This window comes from Podarcis pityusensis (genome assembly GCF_964106645.2).
Source record: "Podarcis pityusensis genome assembly, chromosome: 3".
In the NCBI taxonomy this organism is placed as follows: Eukaryota; Metazoa; Chordata; class Lepidosauria; order Squamata; family Lacertidae; genus Podarcis; species Podarcis pityusensis.
The window spans coordinates 82,994,701-83,013,349 of record NC_138026.1 but is presented as its reverse complement, the minus strand read 5'-3'; the positions used below and the strand labels follow the sequence as shown (position 1 = coordinate 83,013,349).

The 18,649-nt window shown below is 40.6% G+C and overlaps 1 protein-coding gene across 9 annotated transcripts in view; it reads right to left on the bottom strand.

Annotated features, from left to right (window-relative positions):
• The window catches only part of BIRC6 (baculoviral IAP repeat containing 6), a 138,862-nt gene that overhangs the window by 64,134 nt on the left and 56,079 nt on the right, over positions 1-18,649 (bottom strand). For 7 of the 9 annotated variants that reach the window (XM_080997574.1, XM_080997575.1, XM_080997581.1 and 4 more), the window contains 16 exons: positions 18,217-18,432; positions 16,060-16,243; positions 15,280-15,435; positions 13,993-14,162; positions 13,278-13,431; positions 12,427-12,543; positions 11,555-11,709; positions 10,397-10,523; positions 9,774-9,884; positions 7,804-7,937; positions 7,113-7,240; positions 5,849-6,411; positions 4,977-5,152; positions 3,120-3,216; positions 1,987-2,181; positions 595-795 (listed from right to left, as the gene is read on the bottom strand). In XM_080997574.1, the coding sequence (XP_080853700.1) occupies positions 595-795; positions 1,987-2,181; positions 3,120-3,216; positions 4,977-5,152; positions 5,849-6,411; positions 7,113-7,240; positions 7,804-7,937; positions 9,774-9,884; positions 10,397-10,523; positions 11,555-11,709; positions 12,427-12,543; positions 13,278-13,431; positions 13,993-14,162; positions 15,280-15,435; positions 16,060-16,243; positions 18,217-18,432 (2,884 nt within the window). The remainder of the gene's footprint in view (positions 1-594; positions 796-1,986; positions 2,182-3,119; positions 3,217-4,976; positions 5,153-5,848; positions 6,412-7,112; positions 7,241-7,803; positions 7,938-9,773; positions 9,885-10,396; positions 10,524-11,554; positions 11,710-12,426; positions 12,544-13,277; positions 13,432-13,992; positions 14,163-15,279; positions 15,436-16,059; positions 16,244-18,216; positions 18,433-18,649) is intronic. The other 2 variants (XM_080997577.1, XM_080997578.1) reach the window with 1 other exon arrangement.

Sequence of the window (18,649 nt, the reverse complement as noted above, 5' to 3'; positions counted from 1 at the left end):
GGCACAAGCATTCTATAGTAAACTACAGCACAGGTCTTAGCCAAACTGCAAAGGTAACTAGTGTATCGAAAAGATCATCTAGTTGGTACAACATGTGACTTGCCGTTTTCTTTGCAACTGCTGCATTCATTCATTGAGGTCTTATGCACATTGTACCCCCTTAGCATGAAGCTTTGTACCAACAAAGTTAAGGCCTGTGTGATATGCTGAATAATTGGTTAGTGGAGGGAAAGGAAAGGGAGACTGAGATGCAGACTGATATTAAAAATTATAAAAAGCAATATGTTACAGTATTGGACAGAGAGAGCAAAGTGATTGTATCAGATATATTTGCCAACTAGCCTTTTATCAAATCTAGACAAATAGCTTCAAAAACAAGGAATTCTATATTGGATTCAAGATTCCATAAAACACAAACTGTAGTTATACGGCCAACACAAATTTATTAAACCAAGATGTGAACTGTTTTGACTCATGTGAATATTGCCTTTGTGGACAGCATTCTTATTTACTGAAATAATTGATAATTAAATATTTAATTAAAAACACCCCCTTTATCCTACAAGATAAATTGTGTTCTCAAAATATACTTACTTGCAAGAGATGCAAGATGAGGCTGAATGTGTATTTCTTTTAACAACACTGCAGCTGGAAGATGAATTGTAAGGTCGCACCAAGCTTCCTCAGGCAAAAAGATGTAAGACCAGGCAGCAGACCGAGCTCTTCTGTGGGGTGGAGTCGCTTGTAGCAACACTTCGGCAGGCTGGGCTGTAGGACTGCTTGATGTGATTGAACCTTTAACAAACGAATGGCACGAATGTGTGAATGATTTCAAAATGAGAGATGGCAGAAACATATCTTATACTATTTCAAACCAAAAGCAGATGATACAAGAAGCAGATGATACAAGAAACATGGAAAGCCTGCACTCTCATGAATGGTCTTATACATAATATTTTTATAAGTAATTTTAATTTCAGTCACTATTATATATATAAAAAAATTACTATTTAAATCAGCTGGGGATTCAGAATATACCTTCTACACCCGATTAACCATATGCATATCGTATTTACTAGTAAAATACTTAAAACAAAATGCGGCAATGTGGAGTGATCCTGCTCAGGACTTCAGCCCATAACATTTCAGTTATCTTCCCCTTGGTTTTCGCTCCCCAACCATCAGCCAGCATTCCATAGCCACTGAGCAAGCCTCCAGCAGCCCCATTTCCTGCCGTCCCTCTCCTCTCCACCTCATTCCCTGAACAGGTTTTCCACTGGATGTGCTCATTCATCTCTCCTTTCTCGGAGGTTTTTAAGCAGATGTTGAATGACCATCTATCAGGGGTGCTTTAACTGAGATTCCTGCATTGCATGGAGTTGACTAGATGACCGTTGGGGTGCTTTCCAACTCATATTCTATGATATGCTTTGGGATTTTTCTTCTTATTCTAGGATGGGTGGACCCTGCTGTGCCTGATTCCAGCTACAATAAAATCTGAAAATTTCTTTACAGATTTCTCGAGAGAGCTCTCACTTCTGCACCCACAAGGACATTTATATATAGCTTCACTGTGAACTAAGAAATGACTTATCCTGAAAAAATGAGATGATTCTCTATATGCCTTTATATCTATATGTCCCTGCCTTTATCTGCCTTTTCCAGCCAATCACTGGAAAGGGGCTTTCTCCCTAGTGCCTGGATTGTAGCTTTCCCCCCCTCTTAGTTGACTAACATCCCATGATCCCAATGGATTGTTTGGGTTCTTCTATGACCCAGGTTTTTTTCAGTCTGAAGTTTTTTTGTACTGTTATCTGTTGATACCTGCCCCTTGTGTGGGGATGGTGCTATTTTGGCTACATTTGCAGGAGAACATGAACACTTGAATCAGAAATAGAGGAGGTTATTATTACTATAGCATCTGCAATGTCACTGAAAAACTAAGGGGGCTTCAACATGGCAGTCTTAAAATGGCACATAACATACCCAATGGTGCGAAGTTGTGGATTCCTTCTGCATTATCAGGTTCAGAAGCTAGCACTCTTGCTTTCAAACTACTATCTGTTGCCTTGCTAGGGCCTGAGTCTAGAAATTTCATAATAGTTGAAACCATGCTTCTTGCTGTGTTTACTATGGCTCTGGTACTTGTCACCATGTTATTGCAAATAAGCTGAACTCCTCCTATAATGAAACAGAAAGTTAATGAAGGTTACAGCATGACATGAAGCAAACAACAACAACAACAAAAACCCAAGTCCCTCTTTTTAAACAAGCAAGACACAACACTGCAGATTTGGTCCTCTAACTGGTTGTTATTGATGGAGTTCAGACACAATTCCAATTGCAATTACCCATACTATTGTTTCACTGAGAACCTAGAAATTAAGAAATTGTGGTGCACACCCGAAGTGAAGTAAAGTAAAAGTAAAGGACCTCTGGACGGTTAAGTCCAGTCAAAGGCGACTCTGGGGTTGCGGCACTCATCTTGCTTTCAGGCCAAGGGAGCCGGCATTTGTCCACAGACAGCTTTCCAGGTCATGTGGCCAGCATGACTAAACCGCTACTGGTGCACGGAGGACCGTGATGAGTGCCAGAGTGCACGGAAATGCCGTTTACCTTCCCGCTGCAGCGGTACCTATTTATCTACTTGCACTGGCATGCTTTAGAACTGCAAGGTTGGCAGCAGCTGGGAAAGAGCAACGGGAGCTCACTCCATCACAGGGATGCGAACCGCCGACCTTCTGATCAGCAAGCCCAAGAGGCTCAGTGGTTTACACATAGTTGTAGGCCAATATTGATATGTAAAATCAGATTCCATGTATGTAATTTGTATTGATATGTAAAGTGTAAAATCAGATGTAAGTCAGATTCCAAACAGCCATGCATAGAACCATGCATGCATACTGGGACCAACACAGGTGCCACAGCAGTCTCTTGAACCGCACCCCCAAAAGTAACTCCTGATGGCCAGGGAACCTCTTCAACAGCATATGTTACTCTGTAGAGTTCCACAGACTGAGAGAGGGAGGGGAGAGAGAGTGAAGATTCTCACACACAAGGCTGTTTTTATCCCAACCTTAGTAATCTTCTAGACAGATTTTCCCAGGGAAAAGACTCACCCATATCATGAAATGCTTTCAGGGCCTCGCTGGTATCCAGCACTCTTAAGATGAACCACAGCAGTGGTTCGGACAACTGGCAAGTGGCAAGAGAACCCTGGTGGAAATGCAAAGAATCATATAGTTTTAAATAAACATGATTATACTATTTTGATTTTTTTGACAGAAATTGCTTCCAAATGATCAGACTTTTATAGTTTATTTCTTCATACTAAAAGGGAACAATGCATGCCGCCCACTTTTTTCAAACCAAACATTAAGCAATAGGTGATGGAACATTCAATTGTAATGCCTGATCAATATACTAATGAGATGAGAAAATTATGACCAATTATTTGACTAGCACTGCAGCAGCAGTGAAACAAAGAAATCTAATAATACCTGTCTTGACCTTAAAAAAGCATGTAAAAAATCTACTAATGAAATAAAATTATTTAATAAAACCAAAAGCAAATCCAAAAACTAGTTAATATTTGCATGTTGATCCATGATTTAGGGAGTTCTCCATTTTTAATCACAAAGATTAATAGAGATTCAAAAAATCACTATCAGCTGCCAGATTAGCCAAGCTAATCGGTCATCCAAATATTTAGAGAGTTTTACTTTTATTGACTACACCACTTCTGGGGGAACCCAGTCAGATGTGCAGCAAATAAATATTATTTTTTAAAGAAATCATAAGGAAATTTAAAAACAATGTTAAAACAGACATTTCAAAACAGAACAAAATACTACTAAAACTGGCATGAGCTAACATAAGAAAAACCCAGCTGTAAACAGGCAATTTAAAAGCAGAATAGCTATCCATCAACCCATATCCCCAACAGATCAAATTACGTAATATGGACTCCAGTGCATCACAAGCAGATAAAAGGTGCTTGCAAAACGGCTTTAGATTACTCAGGTAAATCTAGTCCTGCCACATGTTGCACAGAAGGCAAAGAGCCGAAAATGGTCATAGACCAATCAATCTGTTTCAGGTTTTAGAGAAAATTCCTTTGCACTCTCAGTATGATGCTCAGTCATGCACATGAGCAGTAGAGAGCCAGCGAGTCATCCAAAAACACTTTTTACAGTGCAGCACCACACTAATAATAAACTGCTATTAGTTGTGGGTCTTCTTCTGCTTCCTCTGGTGCATTAAGATTAGATAGGGAATTCCCTCCATAGGGCTTGAAATGGCTTCATGCAGCACAGTGTAAAATAATTAAGTCAACAAACATGTAGAGGAAAACCAAAAAATATATACTATCCCATTTCACCAGAGCTTGCATAAAGGATTATCAGGGCTTCCCTATCTTTACTAGAACTACTACTCACACATCCAAGGATTGCATTCGCTCACTTTGTAGCCATTTGAAACTACATTCTGCAGCATGTTCAAAGCTGTTCTGGTAGCAGCATCCTGAGTCCACACAAAAGTTATGAAGAAGACACATTTGTCTCCATCTAAATTGGCCTCAATCTGGTGCTCTTCAGGACATGGAAGGAGAATTATTAGTTGGCAACACAGCTGGTCTTGACACAGCCTGCTGCACAAGAACACACACTGTATGCCACAGGAGGGAAGGGCTCCACAAGCAGCACGCTCAGGAACCTGGATTCAGTTGTCAACAACCTTGCATAGGAAATGCAAAAGAAACTCAGGCCATTGGTCCATCTAACTCAGTATTGTCTACAATGACTGGAAGCAGGTGTTGGGGACTGAACCTGGAACTTTTGACAGAGCAGGTGCAATGACACTCTAAGTTGAATATGCTGTTGTACAGTTGTATATACAGAGTTTCCAAATGCCTTAGGCAGGGACAGGATCAGGCCCATTCAACGCAATTACAAAGTAATATTTGAAACACTTACTTGTCTTCCCATATACCCACAGGCCATGTAGGTAAGAATTGGCTGAAGCATCACCTGCACCGTAGTGGCTTTTTTACTGAGTGTTGTTAGTATGGTAAACAATCCATCTCCAACCGAAATGGCATCCAAACCACCGTGAAAATTCTCGTGTTTTGTAAGATGTAAACCACTTGCACCTAGGAGCAATTAAATATATTCCTATCAGCTTGAGGGACTAAAACAACCCTTGCTAAACACTGAAGATAAGCTTTGCCCCCACTTAATCTTGGGTGCCCTTTAAACTATTGCAAATAGAATATATACTGTAAAATCTATTGCCCAAGAAGTGCATATCATATAAATAACCCTATGACAGCATAATATTAACAAATTAATATTAACAAATGAAATTCTGTTGAGACTTTGAGTGTATTTGAAAGCAAGTAAGGGATTATTTGGCCTTATCTAGAGATATATTTGGGGTTTACACCCCCTCCCCAAATTAGGAGACTAATTTTAATTCAGAAAAATTAAGCTACTGACAGAAGGATGATGCACTGAGAAATTGATGAGGTGAGTTTAACACTGGGATTTAAGGGCCCAAGTACTCACGTGAGTGCTCATGTACCAGATACTGATTTAGGATACAATAATTTTAATATAGGCCACTCCGTGCTGTGTTAAAATATTGCAAATTAAATCAAAACAAATCAAATTAAAGCCTTTAAATTAAAAGCCCAGAGCCACTAGGCTCTACAAATACAAGCAGGATCTGGTCCTATAATATGCTAGCACGGGAAACTGTCTAAGAACTGAGTGTAGACAACTGCTTTAAGCTTTTTAGCAAACAAGGCGGATATAAAAATAAGTACATTCACTATTAAAATACCTACCAATTATCATTGCCATAGCACTGCTGTTACACTGGCCCAGAGCAGAAAGAATCTGGCTCATAATCTGCTGGTTAGCTAAGACTAGGTCAGCCACATATGCTGTTGAGCCTTGAGTACTGCCACTGTTTCCATTGCTATCTTTTCCACCTGAAACCTTTTCTTCATCGGAAACGCTGTCCGTAGTGCTGCTGGCCATTTGAGCCCGAGCGCTATATTCTCTGTTGCTTGAAAGTGGCAGCTGCACTAGGATGTTGACCAGCTTGAGCAAATCGAACATGAGCTGATCCCTCGTCATCTCTCCACAGACTGCTTTGGCATCCCCTGGCCGGATGATATTAGCAAAAAGCCCTCCAAAACATGCTCTAGCACCCACTGAACTGTCGGACCCACTGCGAGACATAACTTTGTCAGCACACGTAATGTAATGGTGCACAAGAAATGTGATGGATTCAATAACAGCAGAAATGGTGCTCACTGAGACAACTTCAAAATTCTGCTCAAGGGTAAATTCCAGAAGCTTCACTTGTGCATCCAGAGGCCCCTGGCCAGCCTGGAAAGCACCCCTAGAAGGGAAGGAAATTCAAATTAGGATTATTTTCGCTCATGAAAACCAACAATTTACACCCATTGAAATTGTGCATGTAAGAAGTGGCTGCCCACTCTTCCTGTTTGCTTTTTCAATTTCTATGGTTGTATTGTTTTATTACTTCAGAATCTTTCTAGAGATTAGAAGGTAGGGTATACATTTTTACGTAGATAAAAATAGTAATTGCAACTCCTGATCACATGCAATTCATTCTGCTCTCTCCTAGGGCCAGTAACAGTGGTTGAGAGTGTTGGATTAGGTACTGGGAGACCAGGGTCCAAATCCTAACTAGCCATGAAGCTTGCTGGGTAATCCTGAAGCCGTGTCACCATCTTTCACCATAACCTACTTCAAAAGGTTGACCTCATTGGAGGCAAGGTGTGATATTATTGTAATAAGAAGTAAAAAGGAAGAGCATAGTCCCTTCCAACTCTAAAATTCTGTGAAATGCTGAAAATCAGACAGTAAAAAATCATCTTGTTTCTTTTTATAAATTTAGATTTCAACTAGAGAAGTGAAGGCTTGGGGAAAAAACTTGGGGAAAAAGGGGGGGGCCTGGAAAAATTTGGACAACAGAGTCGGGGGTGGGGAATCCAATCCACCCGAGACCTTCACACCATTAATTTCAACCCAACTTTGAACCTTAAATAAAAGTATTTATAATAATCAAAAGTTTACCTCTCCGTTGAAAGAATATGTATTAATTTTAATAAAAATTCACTGAACATCTGAGGGCATGTTGAAGAAAGGTGCACTTGTAAACGAGTAAGAAATTCTTGCATAGCTTGAGTAGCTGTTGGACCAACCTAGGGGGAGGGAAAGATTTTAAAAGGTATTTTGATTATGTTCTGAAGAATGGCATTTTCTGAAACAGTTCCCAAGCCCTTGTCATTATAGATGGCTGCATAAAGAGTCTTACAAGCTCAATCAGAAACAAGGCTGGTGACAATGCTATCCCACACTTTCAGTGGAACATGCACTCTACGCTCCACATGACTAAAATCATGTGATGAGATAGTGGATCACATGAGAAATCCCTTCCCACTGTGTCTTCGAGGAAAGGCCTGAAAAGGGGGGGGGGGGGGAGGGAGCCTGCCAAATGTCCATAGGCAGTCCTTGAGAGCTGGAACCCTGCACATGCTAACTCCTTCTTAAGAGTCACATGTACATGGTGGAAGGCAGTAAATAGTTTTACACTATTGACAAAGCTGGCACACAGTCATTTTGATTAAGAAACAGACAAGTAGAGAATGCTGACAGGAAGCAATCAGTCTTCAATCATTCAGTGTTATTTCACACACAAGCTTTTCACCATCCTTAGGTGAGCTGAATGCCACCAATATTTGTTTACAGCCAGTAAAAATATTACCTGTGGACTATGTTGATTTGTTCCATGAGGGTTGGTTCCCGAAAGAAACTTCACTAATACATGAATGAGGTTGGAATCTGACACCAACAGTTGGGCAGTACTTTCCTGAGATGTAATGGCACTGCTGGGACCAGCTGTAAGACAAAGTTTTTAAAAAGTAAAATTCCCAAACAGCTACACTGTTTCATCCAGTACAGAAAAGGCTGTACTGTATCGTCTTATGGCATCAGACAAAAGTTTAGTTAAGGTTTCTGTGGAAATGTTTACTCAAAAACTGTTGAGAGTTTGTTGTAGTTCTAGCTCATGTTACTGAACCTGTGAGTGTTTCAACCTTTCCTGTTTCATCCCTTATTTTGAGCTTTTGCATAATAAATGTTCATCTCGTTTCTCTTTCATACTCTATTTTTGTAAGGAAAAATGCTGTTGGGCTGCAGTTTGTATGGCCGCCGATACGAGCTGCAGGGTGACTACAGGACTGGAGGCAGATGCCTCAGGCAGCCAAGTGGGGAAGTGGGAGGAAGAAGGAGGTAACCAGAGGCAGGCAGGTGGGTAAATCAGCACAGTGTAGCTTTGCAAACCTTCCTAGTCTCCCTCTGTTGTTGGTTGGTTTGGGAGACAGGGTGCAAGGGAGTAGGCCAACGGAGGAAGAGGGGCAGGCAAGTGGCCAAGACACACCTTCCCATGCCCTTCCAGTCTCCCCTTTGTCTGCCTCTTACTTAAAGAAGGAAAAGTGCGTTTAAAAATGCACACTTTCTTCCGGCCATGGCACAAGAGCAGTGAAGGGCAGAAATACTTCCACATCTTCATTCCCCTCCTCTTCACCAGTGGCAGCAGTGATAGGGGGATCTTGGGATCAGGGGTGGGCTGCGAGAGGAGGGGGGGGATGAAGATTGGCAATGGGGTGGCGGCTTTGGTTGGTAAGCTGCAATGGAAGAATTGGGGTGGTTTAAAGGAAGCAGTGAGGGGGTGGGAGGTGAAGGGAGCTCGGGGGGGGGGGCTGGCCATGGTACAAAGGTAGGCAGCGTTGACAAGGGGTGAGTGGGTTGGCAACCAAAGTGAACAGGAGCAGTAGCCCATAGTTAATAAATTTCCAATTAACCTAAATAAATTCGCACTTCCCTAATTTTGAGCCCAAGGTGCTATCTGGCAGTTTCTAAGTGCCAAGGGGTGATACTATGGATTGATTTTTCTACTTTTAGAAGAATGCTAAGGCTGTGTACTTTTGGCTGTACTGGTGAAGGCAGTGGCTCTCACACATGCAGTCAAGGACTTGTCAAGAAGCTATTGGACCCATATCACGCCCCTGTTCACTCTTGGGCACAGATTCTGCCTGCAAGACAACCTCTACAACTTTCAGAGCCAGAAAGGTCCATCAGCAAAGGAGATGAAGCTGCAGCTCTTTTGGCACATATAGCCAAGCTGGTCCCAGGAGGAACAACAAATGCAATTAAGGAGGAAACTAGAAATTCCATTACGGAACTTGAAGTGGCCATTTTCAGACTTGCAATTTGGTATGAGCTTCTGAGGCCGATATCTGCTACCCAGAGAAAATGAGTTAAATGAGTAACTCGGTGAAGATCTCTGCGCAAATGCACCTCTCCATCCACTTAAACAGCATGTTACGATCCCTGTATCTTCTTTGCACAAGGAAAAAACCACAAAGTTTTTCACAATATAAAACATGGTTCCTTAAGTATTTAAATATTTAACTCAAACACCCCATGATACCCCACATGAAGGCTTTTATTTTACATTTGCTATTACTTATACTGCTGCATAAGGGACTGGTAATGCTAGATAAGAGCCTCCTTGTTGAGTTTTTAGTGACTTAGAACAGATGTGCTGGCATGTCTATCACTTACATTCAAACTAAATCAAACCAATTTAAAGATTTAGTATTTATAAAAAAATAAAATCAAAATTATATTTTAACATAGGCTTTAGAAGTGCAACATTCCAGAGGAACTTACAGTTGAATTGCATGTTCGTCATGAGGGTTAGACTATGGAGTACAAGGCACCATGTTCTCAGTAAGGTATTAGGATACCATGCCAGGACAGTCAGGAAGCTAGTTACTGATGCTGTAATAAATACACAGTTCAAAACACAACATATCACAACAGATAGTTGAAGGGGTTTTTATAATTACTGGAAACTTCAGTTATGGGGGGAGAGGAGAATGAAAATATCACTTTTTAGAAAGGCAAAAGCTGGCAAATATCTGGATCTCTCAAGCTGGAGAATGCACTGAACAACCAATTTGAGTAATAAGCATATGGGTAGGAGATTAAACTGATGTGAGCAAGGCCAGATAAGAAATTTCACAGGTTCACCAGCACCCAAGAACAAAAATTAACTGCAGAACTCATTCACAGCAGAGAGCTGCCTAGCCTCAACTTTGCCATTTCTTTGCAGAATAAATTAAGGCAAAGATTATGTTGCCATGATTTTTTTGGCACCTTGCCTAGAAGACAAGAGGGGCCCAAGTGGTGGGAAGCTGCTGCAGACCTTCACAAGTACAGCACTACACCAATAGTGTAAAAATGCTGTCTTACACTATGAAGAAATACACACACACACTGATGCTGCTTACCTTGATTTAAGGGAATGACAGGTGTCCGGTTGGCATTATACAAGAAAACATCAGTGCAGTTGTCTTTAGTCCCAGTGGACCCTGAATTCAGGCTTAATGTGAGCCATAACTGTAGAAGGGATTCGAGCTACAGGATAATGGATAATCAGTTGTCATTTTCCAAACATATTTAGGAAAAGGTTATGGAACTTGGAAGTCAGGGATGTGCAATAAATGGGTAAGTCAAGAAGTCCAACATTAATTTGTCAGCTTCCAGAGTAGACATCATGTTCTCTTGTAACACACTACTACTATTAGTGTAACACACTACAACTACTATTGAAGAATGTATTTACTGCATTCCATGGGGTCACGAAGAGTCGGACACGACTAAACGACTAAACAACAACAACATGTCATTTTGATCTTAAGTAAGCCAACAAGCATATGGTTGGCAAAAGGCAAAGAAAGAAGAGTCGTCTCACGGATGTAACAGTAACTATAACAACCACTTCAGTTTCTGGAAACTTAGTATTGTTTTTTAAATAATAAAAAATCCAGCATTAGCAAGTTTCACTCTTCCAATGTTGTAAGCAAACCTATACAAACACCAGTTGAACAAGCTGCATTGCCCTATTAAGCTAAAGAGCCTATCTGAAATTGCCTCAGCATCTGCAGACACAGCACACGTATTTTAGAAACACAAATTGCTTTTATAGTTTGCCATTGCAGGCGTAAGCACACTGTCCAAAATGATAAAGCTTAGTTTCTCTAAGGTTTTTCAAATATTGTGTCCTCAAAGTGCAACAGTTATTGTTCAAAAATTATTTTTATATGCCTGTAATAATTAGCAGCACAGCACAACAGTGGAAATTAAGCTCTGGATCAATTCTTCGCCCAACAGGAAACCTGCCAGCTCTGCATTATATTGATTGCTCTAAGATGGAACAGTACAGCTATAAAAAGGTGTACCAAAGAACAAGACCACCTAGCTATAAGGAACTGGAAATACATCTGAGGCAATTTTTGTGTGTGTAAGTTAAACCAACATGTGATCAGACGTACCGCCCTAACACCAGCAGAGGAGAATTTGGCTTACTAAAGGTATTGCACCCATTAATGAACGTATATCATTCTCACAGGCCAACACAGAAAAACTCTCTACAAACAATTACATACCTGAACATGATGGACTTGTAGCATAGAGAACAGTTTGTTGAAGCATGCACTTAACATTGGTATGGAGGACAGCTGGATAATAAACTGGTTGTTCTGATTTGATGCATGCAGCCCCTGTAACAATGAATCATCTGTTCCACTCGGAGACTGAGTTACTGAAAGAAAAAACACACACCAAGGTAAGTTATTTTTAAATGAAAAAGAGAAACTGCATCTTTATCTTTGTCACCAAACACATTAATTTACTCTTTCACAATATACAGAACAATTCCCCAGAATACAAACTGAATACAGTAGTAAGATCTTTAAAAGGACAGCACATGAAGATACTTTGGGTTACACAACAGCTGTGCAAAGAGAAGGCTACTTGCACAATAGGACTTTCCCACCCTGGCCTCACTACCACAGCCCCCTGACCCACTACTAAGGGTCAGATGATTCTCAGAAATGGCCTGGCATGTGGCACATTGGCTGCAATGGAAGGCAGAATCAAAGAAAATCAAGCAGAAGCAGCTTTCACAAGTACAGTTCATGCAAATAGCTATTTTAGTCTTTGCCCTCTTTAAGTGTGAGGGTGTGTATGCAACTGCTTATTTCCATATGATTAAAAAACCTCAACAAATTAATCAGATAATTAATCCCACTCACTTCTGAAAAATCACAGATAGTTAAAGGGCACAGGCCTGGTTATAGAGGAGTTTTCTCCCCTGGTGCCTAAAGATATGTTGTGCATGCGTCCTCAGCTAGTAAGGGTAGTTAAAGTGCTTTGCATTCTAGCTAGCTACCAGAAAACTGAGCTTTTAGCATGTTGGTTAGCGAGAAAAGATTACCGCAACGTTCAGAGATGTTTATTTTTAACTGTGCAAATTTACATGTAGGAGATGTGTTGGTTAATGCCTGCAGAATGGAATCAGCTTCCAGAGTAGACATCATTTTCAGCATCAGTTCTGCTTGTTGTTCAAGTCCAACCTCTAAGCGTGCATCTAAAGCTTTGGAAAGCAGCATAATGTCAGCATTTAAATTACAATTTTTACATAAATTACAAATTTATGACCTATTACACATTTAAACAGTAAACATTTTATCAAATGTTAACAGATCATCATAAAATGCTTAGGCCTATGGTACTGACTGTTTCTGTTGCTAGATATGGGGCTTGGTGTATGAACTATGGTGTATGAAAAAAGTAGGACACATAATGCAGATAATAAAGCAGATTTTAAGTAAATCCAGAGACTTAGGTCAACAAAGTCAGGTGTCTGCCCTCAAACTACAACTGTTATTTTCGGGAGCAAGATTCAGTTCAATAATTTTTGGAACAGATACCAACTGAATGGGGCTTTTTACTGAGCACAGCCTGGTTTTTACACTGTAGCCACAATACAGAGAACCACATGTCTAGCTCCATTTGTCCAGCAGGGCACTGGACTTTCCCGAACCACCCCCTTTCCTCAATAATCCACAAGGCTTCTGGAAACTGGGGGACCTTACAGTTTTCACTATGTCACAGATGTGCCAAATATAGCTCTTTGGAAAGGAGCTATAATATAATAATCAGAACATGCATTTGTAAACCTTTAATTATATCTCAACTGTCTGGCATAGAACATTGCATAATTCAAATATCTAAATAATCATAATGTCACATTAGCAAAAGCAACAACAGCTCCCCCAACAAGCCAAAATGAACAGTACACAAGGTAAGACTATAGCTATTGCTTACCTTGAGAGACTGATACGCTCACAGTTTGTGACCCATTCTTTTCTGTGGTAACTGGTGGTTTTGCCACAGAGATTCCAACACCTCCGATGTAAGGGTTGTAATTATATGTACCGTAGTCAGCACCCCAGTAATCATACCACGTGCTGCTTATAGGCTTTATAAAATAAAATGAGATACAAATTTATTATTCAGATTATTTCTGTTAAAAAAACTACTTTTTTCTACTGCTACATTTTGAAGTAGGATTATAAATGGTATTTTAGAAGTTATAATAAATTGGAATAGCAACATGTTTTGCTAGGCACTGCAGAGAAGCAAATGACAGTAGTATCCTCTAAAGTGTATTCAAATTAAGCCACAGTACAGAAGCTGAAGAAGAAGAAGAAGAAGAAGAAGAAGAAGAAGAAGAAGAAGAAATACATCATGATGAGAGACTATGTTTCCAAATGCTGATGAATTTTTATTAATAGCCCAATGCATTTGAGCATTGAAGGAGGTATTTTCCAGGTATCTCTGAAAGTAGATGAAACTCTGAAAGACAGTCTTTTGGCGGAAACACCATGGGCATTTATTCAAAATTCACCAGCATCTTGAGACTTTCTCTTTCTCTGGCAGTTCATTCTGTATCACACATACAAGACTAAGGAGATAACTTTGGAAAAAGTTGCACTGTGTTAAAGATATAAGCTTTTTTGAAAACTCATGCATGCCATACCTTGAAGACTTTCGCTGCAAGGGGATCTTTCTCTAAGTCAATATCTAAAGGATCAATATCGACTTCCATCAGGTCTTGTAGTAATTCAAGATCAATGTCTTTATCTTTTTCCAAAGATGACAGAGGTGGAGTACCTTTAGGTGATTCAAAGAGCTTAATACCACCATGCTCTGTAAAGGTTCATAACAGACAAGACTGGCAAAAGGCTGTGTAACTTAAGGGTCAACCAGTCTACCTAGCCCAAAACTCACATCTATGATTTCTAGAAGGTTTAACAGGCTCTGGTTTTCTACCCATCCTCTATCACTATAGCTAGTGACCCCACAACCTTTGTTTCATCAAGGGGCATAAACTCTGAACTTGTTATTTACTCTAGAGATCTGGTGTACCACGGCACCTGTCATGGGTAGTAGGATCAAGTTATCAAATATTTAAGACTGTATTAAAGAACCAGACAGTGTTTGAAACTCCCACTGTTCTAGGCGCATTTTGCGACAGGGAATTTCATTAGTGCGAGCAGTTTCTGAGCTCTGGGTGCAGTACTGTGCCTAAGATTTCAGTTTACAACAGCAGAGTAGAAGGAAAGGAAGACCTTTTTCTGCCTCCTCACTTCCAGCTACTTTCTGAAGACTGGAGAAGAGACCCTGTTAAGAATATTAGGGGAGTGGGCAGGGGAAGGACTAGACCATGTGAAAAATGAACATAATATTTTAGCTGCAGTTCATTCATTTTTAGCTTTGTATTCTCGTTATAAAAAAGCACGCCTAGACATTCTGTTGCTGTACCCATAACCTAGGTTTAAGGTGCCATTTAGCTCCTAGCTTTCAATGTCCTCTTGGGACACTGGCATGCCTTCCTGAACAATATGAGAAGGGACACAGGAGGCTGATGGGGGAAAGGGAGAATTGCCCTGGCTGATTTTGGGTGAGTCTACCACCCCTCTGTACCTATTCCCATAAAGTCTAGAAGAGTCACCTGACACTCTGGAGAGGCTTTCTGGGGATGCATGTGAGTCAGAAAACTTTACTTCCAGGAACCTCCTTAAGTTTATTTATAAGATCTAAGCCAATGCTTTTCATCTTTACTTCAATCACTGCAAACACTGTTTTAACTAAAAAACACACAAACACTATTATTGACAGAACCAGTTTAGTTATTTGTTACCCTTTCTAAAATTCTGATTTTTTAAACTGCTTCTGAAATGGTGGTAAATCTATTGGTTAGATGGCAAAACTGAAGCAACAGCTTGGAAAAGGCTCATTACCCCTCTGCAAAGTATATATTTACCTGTGATGTCATGTGTCAAAGGCTCATCAATAGTTTCTACTAACTGAACTGCAGACTGCTGAAGAGCATCATCTGAGTCTGCAGCTGAAGCCCCTGCCTCTTCTCCCATTGCAGCTTCCTCCATGGCTTCAGCAGCTATAGGAGCCAACAATTCTCCTGAATATGTCAGAACACAATTAATTTACTGAAGTGGTCAAAGAAAAACAAACTGATGCATATTGCCTGAATACTAGCATTACTCAATTCCATGTTCTGAACTAAGAAGGTTATCATTTCAACATAGATCACACAGCACAATAGCACTCAAAACTGATCATACTAGTTGCATTTGCTTTTATGCCCAATCTAACCTATCCAGAAAACTTGCAAGAAAACGTACACACCTCAATAATTCTGTCTACGCAAGACAACCCCAACAAGATCAGACCACATGGTCAAGCAGAAATCTTATTTCTCAATGCTGATGTGGAGGGTGGAAGGCCTAGAATATCTCACAGCTAGAGGCACAGATCACCCTTCTCCAAACCATCTTTGGGCCTCAGCATTGTCTGACACCATCTGCCCCCCTCCCACTGTTTTCTACAGCAGACAGGCTAGTTGCCATTTACTGAGGAAGCTGGATGCTACCACATGAGGGTCTTGCCAAACTGCTGGAAGTCAACTAGTCAATAAAGTTGTGGCTCATATTCACCCCATGTTAGTATGTTGGCTATTACATCTTCCATGCTCCCCACTGTATGCAATCATTCTGCTTGATAAGTATCTGGAGTTTCAACAAACCTGCTAGGATGTCTTGCAGCATACACGTCAGAGAATACTGAGCCCATGCTCCTCCCCAAGAGATATCACCTCTGTTAAAGTCTGTCCCAACCAGAAGCAACAGTAGCCTTTCCAGCTGAGCTTCATTCACAATTTCACACAAATGAATTGTAGGTCTTGTAGCATTGGCAATTCTAGCAAGAACCTGGAATGGAATTTCAGAAATGAAAGGTTGCATGCATAGTTCTACCCACAAATGTTTGCTTACAACCATTTATTTATTATGTCAAATTTATAACCCACTTTTCCTCTCTGAAGGGAGCCAAGGGCAGCTATGGGGTATAACATTTCTACAAAAGTAAGACTTGAATTACTATAATGGATGGAGCCTCAGGTATATGGCCTAGGGACTCTCTCACTGGAGCTATGTGGAAATCTATGCAACAGCTTCAAGACAGGTAAAGAGTCAATATCAGGAATGGCTTACCTAGTTATGTTTGTCATAAAAATAAACATTGCTATTAGTCTTGTATCTTGGAAAATGTATGATTTAAGAAATACACAAGCATTGCATAAACTAGAAAATATGGTCATATATATTTATAGTGGAAGATGCATTCAGCAGAGTAAGCTGTACAGGATAAATGCATAACACTTCTGGCATGACATCTCATGCAGCTCTGAAGATGCCCTCCTTCCCTCCTAGTTGGAGCTAGTCTCTGTCCTAAGGGAGCCCTCCTTTCTATTTCTGCATATCCATTATTTTCCATTTTATCTTGGAAAGTTGCAACATTAAGATTCTTGAAGAAAATGAAGAAAATATTATTCATCTATAACATATTCAGCATTAATATATTGGGTTGCCTAAGCAGGGCATTCAATTTTTGCTCCCCCTCCTCCGCAACCTACAGCAGCCTCCTGCACCATGTGTCCTTTTATCCCAAAGGGTCCACCAACTCTCGGGAGCAGTTTTTAGGAGAAGATGGGTCTTAAGTGGCTATGGATGGATTGGCAAATGACTTAGCTCAGTGGGTAGAGCACAAAACTCTTAATCTCACAGTCGTGGGTTCAAGCCCCACATTGGGCAAGATTCCTACACTGCAGAGGATTGCACTGGTTGACCCTGGTGGTCCCTTCCAACTCTACCATTCTATGATTCTATGACTAAGACTTGCATGAATGAAAGCCTTTCCACCAAGGCAAAGCCACAATCTGATATAACCCATTGTTTTTCCTTTCAGCATGAGTGCAGAGAGAAAAATGAAATGTTTGTTTTTACATGGACATATCAGGAAAAGGAGCAATGACACACACTTAGTTGAAGATTCACCATGTTTGACTCAAGGGTGAAAAATACTTGTGTCTCCTAGATATCTTCCTTCTGTCATATAAAACATGCGCAGGCAATGGGCAATACCTAATTATGCCCACCCACAAGGGAAACAGATTTCCATGATAAAAGAAGACTCCCCCTCCCCCCCTTCCTTGGATGACTAAATGCTATCAAGTAGGAAATAGTTCCTATTATTATTATTATTATTATTATTATTATTCCGCCCTATGCCCAGAGGTCTCAGGGCGGTTCAGTTAGTTCCCTGCCTTTGTCCAGAGCAGATAGGAACATAGGAAGCTGCCTTACATGGCTCTGGGCTACTCTGATTTGCAGTAGGATTGTTCAGGTAGTACAAAGGAGGATTCTTCATGAGTTACTCTTTCTGTTAAAGGTAAGGAAGCAGTTGTTGTGGCCTGGTTTCTTTTGTTCTATATGTTGCCTGTCTAATGCCAACAAGAGATGCTTTGACATGAAGTGAACTGAAGCCTGAGGGAGTGGGGAAACACCAACTCCCTTCCAAGGAGAAATTCCCTTCAGGCGAGACCAACAGTCCCTTCCTCTGCAGTCTCCCATGTACCCTAAACTCTCTTCTGAAGGGTTGGGGGACCCTCCAGAGCAGATGTGGGGCTGCAGTGGGGTTGTGCAAGCAGACACCCACTCACACAGCACTGGATACCAACCTATTATTTTACACCATGGGATTTTTCTTTGGAATATCATGCAACTGCAACAAAATGTTCTTCCGCACGTTGGTGTTGAGCATCAATTGGACGTGCCTAAAATGATCACTACCTGTACTGGTCTTCCCCTAACTGCACAGGATAATCATGTAATATACTGCATACCTTACACACGAACAGCAGTAGATCTGCATGACAAGTAAAATCCATTGACAAAAGAAAAAGTGCCAACTTTTGCACTACTGAAATACAGCGTTCATGTGCCAACGTAAATGGAAGGGGTTCGATTTCTGGAGTTTCTTTTGCAGTTGATACTTCGGTGTCCAATGTAGAACGAGGCCACTCTGCAGTCCGACGTAAACGAATCAGATCCTTAAAGTGCTGTGTGAGTCAAAAGCACAGAATGTGTTTGCAATTATCCAACTATTTTTTTATTAAACAGGTTAATTTGTTAACATGAAAAAATACATAACGAGTTGAATCCAGACTGTCAGCTCCATGAAATGGAAGGGCTCCTTCTGTTCACAGAAGTTAACTTCAGTATAGGAGGCGACTCCCAATGGAGAAGAGGGGGAAGGAGATTTTGACCTTTCCCTAC